Source organism: Acipenser ruthenus, chromosome 8, assembly GCF_902713425.1.
Source record: "Acipenser ruthenus chromosome 8, fAciRut3.2 maternal haplotype, whole genome shotgun sequence".
Classification (NCBI taxonomy): Eukaryota; Metazoa; Chordata; class Actinopteri; order Acipenseriformes; family Acipenseridae; genus Acipenser; species Acipenser ruthenus.
The window spans coordinates 54,625,083-54,637,747 of NC_081196.1; the positions used below are offsets into that span (position 1 = coordinate 54,625,083).

Below are 12,665 nucleotides of genomic sequence, written 5' to 3' on the forward strand. Positions count from 1 at the left end.
TACAACACAGGATAATTGCCTTATAAAAAACATAGATCCATGAATTTGATTTAATATAGAAGCACGCTCATGTGAATTATGGAATTATCAACAGAGAAGGGCAGAAGAGTTGTTTGCCACGTCTGTAGTGGGATAATGCCATGGGGTAATTACGTTACAAATATATTGCTCCATCAATACGTGACAGAAGTGTGACAGTCTAAAAATGAATTAAATAATTTGCTGTACAAGGAATAAAATGGTTTTAATTCTTAAAATATCCTTAAATCCTGTAATGTTTTTTAACATTTAGATAGCTAAGATAGAAAAGTATGTAGCAAGTGGAGAAGAATATCAATCAATGACCTTGCTAATGAGCAAGTTAAGCACAGCAGCTGTAACAGTCTTAATTTGTGTCAGCATCTATGTTTGTGGAAAAGGGAAATGCAGAAGTCAGATAGCAATCTGCTTCTAAATGCATGAAAATACATCAAATACCAGTGCAGTCTGTGTCCCAGACAATGATATAAAAAATAAGCTGTGAAGCTGTGCAGTTTAAATAGAAACTAGGACCCAGCAAGTCCCAGTAAACTGGATGCTCATGTTATATTTGAAACTATTTTATATAGACACAGCCTACCTTCTTATTTACAGTATATTACATAGCTGAATGCAATTCTACACCAGTGAATTTTACAGATTTAACACAGGGTTATTATAGGTTAAAAGATACTTTTTTCTCCCCATACTTTGTACTTGTTATTTAAACAGAACACAGGATCCCACAGTAAAACAGCAATCTGGCTGAGTTGGGCCAGCGAGCTACACCGAGCTATACCGTATGAGTTGCGAATGCGTATCCTGTATAATGAAGAATAAATCAATAAATGAATAAACACTCATGGCATGCTCTGGTTGCTTCACATGTGAGGATTATGGGTTATTATTAGGCTTAATTTGTGAAATAACTGCATTGCTCCATGAACTTTCATCTATATATTGAATGAATTCAATCCTTGTTGAAGCACGTTTACAAGAAACCAACGACAGCAATGGGACAATTAAAGGGAGATTCAATTGTTCCAGATGAGAGGAACATCTGGAAGTTCAGCTCACATGTTAATGCACTGGGGCTAGGTTAAAGAATCTCTTCAGCACACAGCCTGGGAACATATTTTTTTTGCATATACTGTAGCTCTCCAGGGATCAGATGGATGGAACTGTCCTTGTACAAGTTCAAAGTTAACACCGCAACTGTTAAAATAAAGTAATGCCCTCTACAACATAAAGTGGTGCTGTATAAGTTATGAAAAAAAAAAAAAACTCTATAATAACATTTAGGTATGTGTTGATTGTGATGATAAGAAACTCATTTTAGTTGAAAATGTTCTGTAGGTTTCATTTAAAACATAATGCAGGCACATCAGCACGAAAATATTTAGTAGGTGTGGTTGAGACAAGCTTTTTCAAATTCTGTGGGGACCAACATTAAAAGTCAAGCCCAAGTTTATGCCAAAATAAGCAACAGAGTCTCTAGAAGTAGCTACTAAATTATATACAGTCGACTCCACTTATTTGCATACGGGATACTTACATAAGTCGCTTAGTTGCATAGCATGCAGCTGGTTCCGTTTTTTAGTGCATCATTTTCTATGATTGTATGTACGATTAAATGCATATCGGCTAAATACATAATACGCTTAATTGCTGGAAGCTGCGCGGTCACAAAGTCCATTGTACATTGCATTTTAATTTGGATAATTGCATAATGCAAAAAACATTTGCGTGTTTAAAAAAAAAAAAGAGCGTTGAGTGTTTCGAAATAGCAGTGACGTAGACCGCATAGCAACGGCATGACGGCATATTTCAAGTTGGTTTATTTTTCTGAACTTGTACAGTACTGTGGGTTACTTGCAATTAGTTATTTGTAATAAAATATATAAAAGTAACTTACAATAACTTAGTTTATGCCGGCTGTTATATACATTATTTTACACTATTTTACATTTCATATTGTGCGTTGCCAGAAAATAGTGTTGTTTGCATTGAGTGTATTACGAATTTCAAGTTGGTTTATTTTTCTGAACTTGTTCAGTATTTTAAGTTACTTGTAGTAAAGTGAAAAATAAAGTTATGAATCTGATCAAAATGAATAATATACATATGGACACGTACCTATAGACCTATATTGTCATTGTATCTCATTGTATTCCCTCACTCCTGTTATGTGCATACTCTGGTTATGTGCATGACCTCACACCGGTCTAGAGCCTATGCAATTATGCAGAGTCGACTGTAATTGTTCCTTCTGTGAGATCACATTCATTTATAGACTTTGTAGACTACTAACTTTAGATAGGAGCACAGCTGGATACAAACATAAGAATTTCTAGATATTGTGACATTTTTGTCAGAATTGTCTTTCTATTTGTCTGTCTTTCTAGTTCTCAGATTGATGTATTTAAACAAAATACAGGAACATCTGTTTTTTTGGGTCGTTATTTTATTGTTATTTATTTATTTTTTATTTTTTTAATTAACAAGCATCTTAACCACTATACAAAAGAGCCAGGCTCACCTCCAGGTGTTGTTACAGAGCTTGTAACCCTATCTCGCAGACATGAGTCAGAATCCGTAATATAGCACAGCAACAGCTTTTTCATTAGATCACAATGCTAAAATCTCATCAGAAGTGAAGGCAAATAAGAACAATGTTAGGCTGGGGTGAATTCAACTTTAATAGTCAGCTTGTCTGCACAATCTCCATTACTCACTATACAAGGCACAAAACTGCAATGCCATGAAAAGGTCCCTGATCCTTATTTTAATCCATAAACTATGAATCTTTACGATCTAGAAGCTACTTGGGTCCACACTAATGTCCATGGGCCAGATTTTCAAAGATATTTACTGCTAATTGTTATTAGCACAATTATTATTGTTAGGTTAAAAAAATATATATATATCTTAAGAATATTTACATATTATTATTTGACATTATTAGAAGAGTTTTACCTTACTGAAAAAAAGTGCTTTAGACATTTTAGAGTAAAATAGCTTAGATAATCTAGCCCCATGTGTTTTGTTGCTTTTACACATGTTCACATCCACATAACAAGAAAATCAAGTCTGGTCTGACAGGTTAGACAAGCCATGGCTTTAAACATACAGGCTTCAGATCTTTCAATGTTCAAAGTGTTTTAGCAATTCAGAATCATTTCACTAACATGTCTGTTCCCTGACTTAAATGATACTGTTTATGCAAGCATAACCTAAATACATCCTCATATATTTAGGCTATGTTAAAAAATAAAAAAATCAGTTTCAAAACAGTAAAATGGCAAACAAGGTTTAAGTAAACTACTAAATTAATAATAATGAGAAAAGCAATTTACATCAAAACAGGCAGGCTGAATTAAAAAGACCAACAGCTACACCTACATGCTAATTTTTCAGCATTTATGTTCCGAGGAATTATATATGCTTAGGAATAATGATCTTTGAATAAGTAACAGCAATAACAGTCCTCAGTGTTTACATCCAGGAAATTAAAACCAATTCCCATTTCCACTGGGACCACTTTAAATTAATATTTAAACGCCCAATGCCTTGAACTAGGCTGTTAAGATACACTCCTCTTAAGCCTTCATAATTACCCGATCCCGTCTTAACTTGGTGCTGCTGACATAAATATAGTCATTACCTGCCATTGGAATCACAAGCTTTCTGGGCCTACAGTACTTATCCTAAATGGAGTAATTCATTCTAATAATTACTATAGCAACAGGATTAAAGAAATAACATGTTGTGGCTACAGTGCCACCAGAGTGTTACAATAAACAGTTAATGGTCAGTACATAGCTAAAGGTGGCAAGCAAAAAATACTAATTCTGCTGTGAAAAATGTTTTCCTTTTGTTTCAATAACGTTTATAAATGTGTATGTCTTTATGCTTTGGGCAATCAAAGGAAATCAAAGCTGTGTGTTGGCAGGGGTAAAAAGATTATCCATCAATGTCAAATTGGGTGGCAATTTGCTTAAGCTGCTCAAGCAAGCAAGTCGCAGACTGTTGTGTTACAATAGCATACATATGACATAATACTAAAACAAAAAACGTGTAAAATTCAATGACAAACCTCTTGCCAATATGTTTTTCTCAATGTCTCCAATCGAGACTTTTAGTCAGAACGCTTTTATATATGATTGTTGTATTATTACTACAGTAGCACCATAGTGTGTTTAACAGTTCCAGTGAGACACAACAGTATAAACCCTAGTGTTACTAATGTCCAGGGCTGCAGTCAATCCAAGTTCAAAAGAGCTATATGGCTCACAAGTAAAGGGGCTGTAACTTATGATGACTATGGGGTTGTGGAGGTTTGTAGACTCATGTTTGAAGGTGGAGCGCATATGCTGAAAAGATCACCTTATTAACAACAACAACAACTACCATTATTATTATTATTATTATTATTATTATTATTATTATTATTATTATTATTATTATTATTATTATAATAATAATAATAATAATAATAATAATAATAATAATAGCTAATCTTTATTCAGAATGGAAATAGTTTGAACAAGGTCAGAAGTTGCCAAGGGCCCTGATTTTTGTTTGCAAAAGTAATCTATCAAATTAATCTATTTAGTGTTTTTGAAGGGTAATCAATATGTCATTATTGGACACTTGAAAACTGAAGCTGTGTCACATGCTGGTATGATTCACAGCAATAAGTTAAAAATCAAGCGATCTACCACATACACGTGACCGCTAATTAAAACTGTAATATGTAAAAAGATCATCAAAAGCATTGTGCTTTATGAAACATACCAGTGGTTTGCAGAAGTATTTACCCCCCTGCAAAGTTTTCACATTTTGTTGGCACCTGGGCGTACTCCACGACGCTTTCAAATTAGACTACATGTAGAATCTACACAAACTACTCTACATTGTGTGAGAAACTGTAGTCCTGGGGGAAAAAGGACAATGTCTCCCAGAAGGTCACAGGCTTCATTTGTTTAATTGTTTAATTTCATTTTGTAAATTGTTTGATTAGTAATGATCCCCTTCACCTGGCTATCACTGTAAATTAGAGCCAGGTGCAGGGTATTTAAAGAAAGCAGCCAGTCTGTTTGGGGCTGCTGTGTGCACAAGCATAAGAAAAGGAAAGGTAGTGTAAACCTTTTTGGAGCTGTATTAAACCTGTGTGGTTGGTTTTGTTTGAATGTTTTGTTTTGTGTTAAAAGTAAACAGCTTAGCTGTCCTGTTTTATAGTTAGGTTCCTGTGTTGTGTTTAGTTAGTGCCCAAGAAAAGAGCTAGGTGTTTGTTTTGTTTATTTAGTTTTTGTTATTATTAAAATAGCGCAAAAGCGCTTTAAAACCTTCAAATACTGGGTCTATTTTTAAAGGGGCAAAGAACCTGAGTGGTACAAGTGCGGTTACAGTTGATAAAGTTAAAAAATGCATATAAATTTAAGTAAGATTTACCAAGAAAAACAGATTAATCTCAGTTGCATAAGTATTCAACTCCTTTGCTACTGCAGCCCTAAATCAGCTCAGGTGCAATTGATTTGTTGAAAGTTCACAAAATTAGTGAAATGGTTTCAGCCTGTGTGTACTCAAAGTGGTTTAACTTGTAGATAATTTCCCTCAGGTATATAAAGACTTTCAAGCTGCAACTCACATAGTGATCCAACAAAGCAACCATGAAGACCAAGGAGCATTTCGAAACAAGTCAGGGATAAAGTGATAGGCAGGCACAGAGCAGGAGAAGGGTACAAGAAAATTTCAAAGGTGCCGATTATCCCTCTCAGTACAATCAAGTCCATCATTAAGAAGTGGAAGATGCATCATACCACCCAGACACTACCCAGATCAGGTCGCCCTCCCAAACTGAGCAGCCAGGCAAGCAGGAAATTGGTTTGGGATGTCACTCTGAAGCCAACAGAGATCTGCAAAGTTCTGTGTCTGAGATGGGAGTCAGTGTTCACACATCAACAATAAGCCGGTCCCTACACAAAGCTGGCCTTTATGGACGGGTGGCAAGAAAGAAGCCATTACTCAAAAAGCCTTGTCTTAAAGCACTATGGTTTGCGAAAAAGCATGCAGATGATACTGCAGACATGTGGAAAGAAGTTTTGTGGTCAGACAAGACAAAAATTGAACTTTTCAGTCTAAATTCCAAGCGTTACGTCTGGTGCAGGCCCAACACTGCACATCACCCAGTCAACACCATCCCAACTGTCAAGCATAGTGGTGGCAGCATCATGTTATGGGGATGCTTCTCCTCAGCAGGGACTGGGAAGCTTGTCAGGATAGAGGGGAGAATGGATGGTGCAAAGTACAGGCAAATCCTTGAGGTAAACCTGTTTGAGTCAGCCAAGACTCTGAAACTGGGGAGGAAATTCACATTTCAGTAGGACAATGACCCGAAGCACAAAGCCAAAGCCACACTGGAGTGGTTGAACAAGAAAAATTAAAGTTCTTGAGTGGCCCAGTCAAAGTCCTGACTTGAATCCAATCTATAATTTATGGCGAGACTTGAAGATTGCAGTCTATCAATGATCCCCAACAAACTTATCAGAACTGGAGCAATTTTCCCGTGAAGAATGGGCAAAAATTCACCATCCTACTGTGCAAAGCTAGTAGAGACCTATCCAAAAAGACTCATAGCAGTAATTGCTGCAAAAGGTGCTTCTACCAAGTACTGACTTAAGGAGCTGAATACTTATGCAACCAGTAAATTACATTTTGCAAGTTTTGCTGACATGTAACCTTCTCCTCATATAACAGTGTTTAGTTTAACCACTACAGCTCTGGATAAAAAAAGTTTGACATTTTTTATTTGTAATTCAACAAAATGTGACATTATTGGTAGGGAGGTGAATACCACTTCTGCAAACCAATGTAAATGTGCAATTGCAGGTGTGTATTCATTGTAAAAACATATTGTTTATCTGCTGACTTTAAAAAGTGTGTTCAAGAAAAAGGGTTTGTTCCCTTGAGTAAGACTTTGCATTAAGAAATACTTTTAAGGGGCTTTATTTCTCCTTACCTTGGACACTCTGTTGGCCACCTCCCTGCCAACAGTGAGACCCTGGACAAAGGTGCGAGCAGCAATGAATGCTCTGGTAACCTGAACCTTGAGTTTTCTTGGCACATCTCCGAAAGGCTTTAGCTGGTCTGTGTATTTGCTAATGCATTCCAAGTAGTCCTCTGTAAAGTGGTACTGTGTGTTCACCAGCTGAAACATCCGTTCAAGCAGCCGAGCCCAGAAATCATTCAGCATCTCCTCCAAGTTAACGTTCCCACCTGTGTAGTACCTCTTGAGCTCTGCAAACAGGTCCTGAAACACCTCTGAGTTCTGCATGTACAAGTGGCCGTACGTACGCACGAACATGTCATTTAAGGACTTCTTGGTGTTTTCCAGGAGCTCCCGGAAGAATTCTGAAAAACAGGATTTTGGAGAAAAAGAAAACAGCAAGTTATAGTTTATATAAGAATATGAGATGCTGATGAAAACAAAAACCTTTGCTTCACACACAAGGCTTTGTAAAAACAGTGGCGAGGGGGGAAAATGACGGTACAGTTAACATTTTATAAATCTACTAAACGCTTATAAAATATTTGAAATACAGATTCTTGAAAATATTTGGTAATGTTCACTTTTGAAAAGTTGCTTGAACAATTCATTACAGTAAAATCTGTCTAATCTAGCACCTCTACACACCGGCATTCTGTATAATTTGACATGATTTTTTTGGTTCTGACCAAATCCCTGTCGAAATTAATGGTGTGATACCCTCTACAATCCGGAACCTGTCTATTCTGGAATCCGGCAAGTCTTCTGCCTGAAATCAATGTAAATGAATGTGCAATCATTTTACCACGTCATGTGATTTTTTTAAAGTATAAAAAAACATTGAAAAAAAGACATTGCATATATACTCACACACCCTGTCGGCGCCATTCTGAATTGTGCAGCAAATATATCTCTAAACGTCCACACAACAAATTACTGTATCTCTTGAAAGAAAGTGTGCACTATCAAAAGCTGAACGTTTACCAAAACCAGCACAAATAGAGCCAAGTGAAACATTTAACATCTCAAGGCAAACCATTTCGGACATTCGGTGAAGATGCCTAAGTAAAAGCAACACAGAGAAAACGTGAAAGCCAACAGAAAGCGCCTGAACCCCGCATGCAGGTACAGTACATATCTTGTAACAATTGTAAGTCTCCCTGGATAAGGGCGTCTGCTAAGAAATAAATAATAATAATAATAATAATAATAATAAAGTACGAGTAAATGAACACCTTTCTTTGGGAATGGTTTGAACAGGCTCGTGCTAATGACAGGTCTAGATTTTGTTGAGACATTATTGTGTTTATTATACTGTGCATGTACAGTAAGGTTTCTTTTTTTAAGCATTAAAAAAGTTTTGTCATTTTACCTATGTTAGGTTCAGTATTAGATTATGTTTTGTATACAATAACTCTGTAATTCAGCACATTGTCTAATCCAGCACAATGTTCCGGTCCCAAGCAACACCGGATTTTACAGGTTTTACTGTACAGTATCAATAACAAAAATAACTACGCCACACACACTGTGAAGTTTTATTGGATTGTGAAACATGCTTTTAGCCTGGTCTCTGTGCCCAAATACAAACAAACATGCTACCCTTCTCTAAAGGCACCCTGACTTGCATGCATAACTGGAAGACTTTTTACATGAGAAAGTTTTCATGTGACAGAATACAAATAAATAATTAAGTAAGTAACACAACAAAAAACCTAATTACCGCTTTATAAAAAATACAACTTTCTGTAAAGCTATTTCCTTTAAACAAAATTATGGATTGACACCAGAATATTTTAATTTAAAAAGCATCGTTGGATGGCAAGCTCGTACAGTCATACTCTGATTCACATATGGTATTAAAATCCCATTCTGTAACTGATAAATGGGGACTTTGCAGATTTATTTCAGGTCAGCTGTGTCACTGTCTAGTCATGCAGACACTTGGTGTCTTGTTATTTACTTCTACACAAGTGTTTATGACTGTAAGGCGCTGTAATTCTAAACTGGCTGTCAGTTGGTGTCCTTCTGTATTTCAAGTAAAGTACTTAGCAAGCAATGTGGCGATGCAGTGGTTAAGCGCTTTCAATTGCTTTAAAATGATCGCCCTCACGTTTATCCTGACTGAGTCATGTACAGTATGTTTTATTATTATTATTATTATTATTATTATTATTATTATTATTTATTTCTTAGCAGACGCCCTTATACAGGGCGACTTACAGTCGTAAACAAAAATACATTTCAAGGATCACAGTACAAGTAATAATACAATTAAGAGCAAGATAAATACAAAGACTTTGGTTCTAGCAAGTACAAGCATGACAAAATATGATTCAATAACGGAGCAGATAACAGTGTCAGGATATAATTAAATACAAAATACTACAGATTAAATAACACTTGACAGATTACAGTACTCTAAAGTACAGGATTAAATACAGTAAAATAGGGGGCAGTAAAGCGCATTTAAGGAAGAGTGATAAGTGTCCAGGGGGAAAAAAAGAGGAGTTCTACAGGTGCTGTCTGAAGAGGTGAGTCTTGAGGAGGCGCCGAAAGGTGGTCAGGGACTGGGCAGTCCTGACATCTGTAGCTAGGTCATTCCACCACTGCGGGGCGAGGGTGTAGAAATAGCGGGCTCTGTAGGCAGGGGAGTGTAAAGGAGGTAGAGCCAGTCTTCTAGTGCAGGAGAAGTGGAGAGGTCGAGGGGGGTGTAGGGAGAGATGAGGGTCTGGAGGTAGCTGGGTGCAGTCTGGTCAAGGTATCTTTAGGCTAGTACAAGAGTCTTGAACTGGATGCGAGCTGTGATCGGGAGCCAGTGGAGTGAGCGGAGCAGTGGAGTTGCGTGGGAGAAGCAAGGCAGAAAGAACACCAGGCGAGCAGTGGAGTTCTGGATGAGCTAGAGCGGACGGGTGGCGGATGCAGGGAGGTCAGCCAGGAGGGAGTTGCAGTAGTCTAGGTGGGAGAGTACCAGGGCCTGGACCAGGAGCTGAATCGGACTGGAGTTCTACTGAATCGGACAGGAGTTTCCTGATCAATATTTCTATAAAAGAGTTGTGTTTCTTATCTGATAAGAAGTCATTTTCTATGGAATCCCATGGATAGCTCTAAATAATTGAAAAAACAAAACAAACTTAATCACCCAGTACTATTGTGAATAGGTTTCAGAGCATATTATTGGGAAACAAAGTTCACAGAGGTCGACTTTAATCACGCTCGACATTTTGACAGAGCTGCTGTAAAATTCATTTACTGTAGTTTTCTAGCCTTTGTTGATACTTCAATATGCTAGGAGTCAAAATGTCATCCTGGTCTGCTGGAAATACGAGGAGATAACCAGATAGAAGGACAGCATTTAATCTGGTATGCTCAGCAGGAGAGCAGCCCATTACACAGTGCAAATCCCTGTGTAAAAAACAACAAAATCATTAGGACTTTGGTTCTATTTGCAATCAAAACAGGGGAAATTATGTTCCCCATCATATTACAGGGCTCTCTAGTTCTATTTACAGTATAACTTTCTATTGTGGGCATGCATGTAAAATTAAGAAAATTAACAGCACCTTCCTGGCTCATTATTATTATTATTACTTTTTTTTTTTTTTTTTTTTTAAACAAAACAACATGATGTGCCCCACCCTTGGTATTTACACCATCACCCCCCCCCCCCCCCCCATTTACCCATTCTTTTTAAGATATGTTAAAGTGAAAAGTGCACCTAACTGGTAGCTTATTAAATAAGTCAAAATGTCATTCAAAGCTGCCTTTGTTGAAAAACATTATCCATTTGAGACTTGCTAATGTCTCACTAAAGTAATTTGTAAAATGGCATTGTTTGGAGAACAGCCTCCAGAAGCGTACAAATGTATCCCTGGTGTCTGTTTACCCAATTGCTCATCTTTTCACAGTACAGACTAATGGCTCTTTGTGCTCCAGCCAAACTCCTGCACTCAGATATCATCAGCCACTTACATCAACCCCCACCTCCATCCTCTCGGATTGATGAGACGCTAACCTTTCACAGGATTAGAGACACAAGGTGGTTTGGAGATAATACAATTCAAATAAGTTTGTCTCAGAGGCCAACTCCATATCCATTTTACCTACGGGTCACCTGAAGAACCATTTTCAAGCAGAATGCTTTAGTACTTCCAAGCTTTATTGATGCCGCTTAAAACTTACTGAGTTGAAATGGCATCCCTGGAACGTGATTCAACACAGAAACTACCATTGAAGTGAGAGAGATATCTTATAGCTGAGCTATGTGGTGGCAGGTCTGAATGATGCCAGGCCTGTCATGTCACACTAGCTGCGGTCACTGAATCGGTATCAGACCTGTGCTATGAGGTTAGTATAAGGTGTGAAAAAGGTGAATCAGACTGTTAACTTCTGCTGCACACGGAGTCTTATTAAGGATGAACAGAATTCTGCTGATGATAGACACTATCATCGTATAGTGTAACTATTTGTTTATCGCTATGAATCTGCCACAACATGTTACCTCACATCTGACTGAAGCAAAGCAGTTTTGTAAGCCTACAGTAGTATATGTTTATACTCTGGTGTAGCAGCTGTAGGTGGAGAGAAGGTTACTAAAACATAAAAGTGATGTTAGCTGTTAATGACCATTCTCCTGAGTCGACCATTGTTGGGCAGCAAACACTGGTAAAAAGGTGGTGTTTGTGTTGATTAACTTTTTATACAAGTCTTAAATTAACTTTAATTACTGTGTATTAAAGATGGGCTAGCTACTATTCCAAATAATCCGCAACACATTTTTTTCTAAAAAGAAAAAAAAAAAACACCAATTGCAATTCTTCCTTTTTGAAAAAAAAAATGGCGGTAATAATAATTTGGAGTAAATAACTTTAATAATCTAGACGTATTTGTTCATCAGTAACACAAATTGAGTGACATTTTTACACTGCAATTGCACTGGGACTGTATTCGTACCTAAATTCTAATTCCAAACTAATGTAAAAGAAGGTAAATTAAACAAATAGTTTAATGTAATGCCTTCATTGCAGTATACATACACACTACCAACCTCTAAAACAGTGTATGCAGTTCTACTGTAGAATAATACAAAAAAAAAAAAAAAACAGTGAGGGCCGTACTTTACACTTGTTTTTTTAAATTTATTTTCTGTTTTACGGCTGCAGCTTATATCCATTAAAATAGACCGCAACATGTTTACAGCAAAACAAGTAGCTCTCTTTACAGAAAGATATGGGAGCATTAACAAGTAATTCATTATCTACCAAGCAAGCTGATGATGAACCTGATGATGACTTATACTTGTCTTTCTTATATATTATACAACAAGCATAAACCTGGGGAAAACCATCCAGTCATACCACCAAATAGCTAAGCTAAATTAACAATGACTTGTATTCAAGACAGGTGGCAGCTATCACTCAAAAGGGGATAGTCAATTCAGTTAAAATTGCTCAAAGAACAACCTGATACAACTGTCAATTAACCTAACCTTGGATTTCAGTCCATTATCAAAGTGGGGCCCAGTTAAACTTAAAATGTTTCTTCAGTGCTGTTGGCTATTACTAAATACATGCAGATTCTAATGGGACTACATTTTGGT

At 36.9% G+C, this 12,665-nt stretch overlaps 1 protein-coding gene across 2 annotated transcripts in view; it reads right to left on the reverse strand.

Annotated features, from left to right (window-relative positions):
* LOC117406873 (glypican-6-like) overlaps positions 1–12,665 on the reverse strand; it is a 250,708-nt gene that overhangs the window by 121,594 nt on the left and 116,449 nt on the right. For both annotated transcript variants that reach the window (XM_034011241.3, XM_034011240.3), the window contains exon 3: positions 7,040–7,431. In XM_034011241.3, the coding sequence (XP_033867132.1) occupies positions 7,040–7,431 (392 nt within the window). The remainder of the gene's footprint in view (positions 1–7,039; positions 7,432–12,665) is intronic.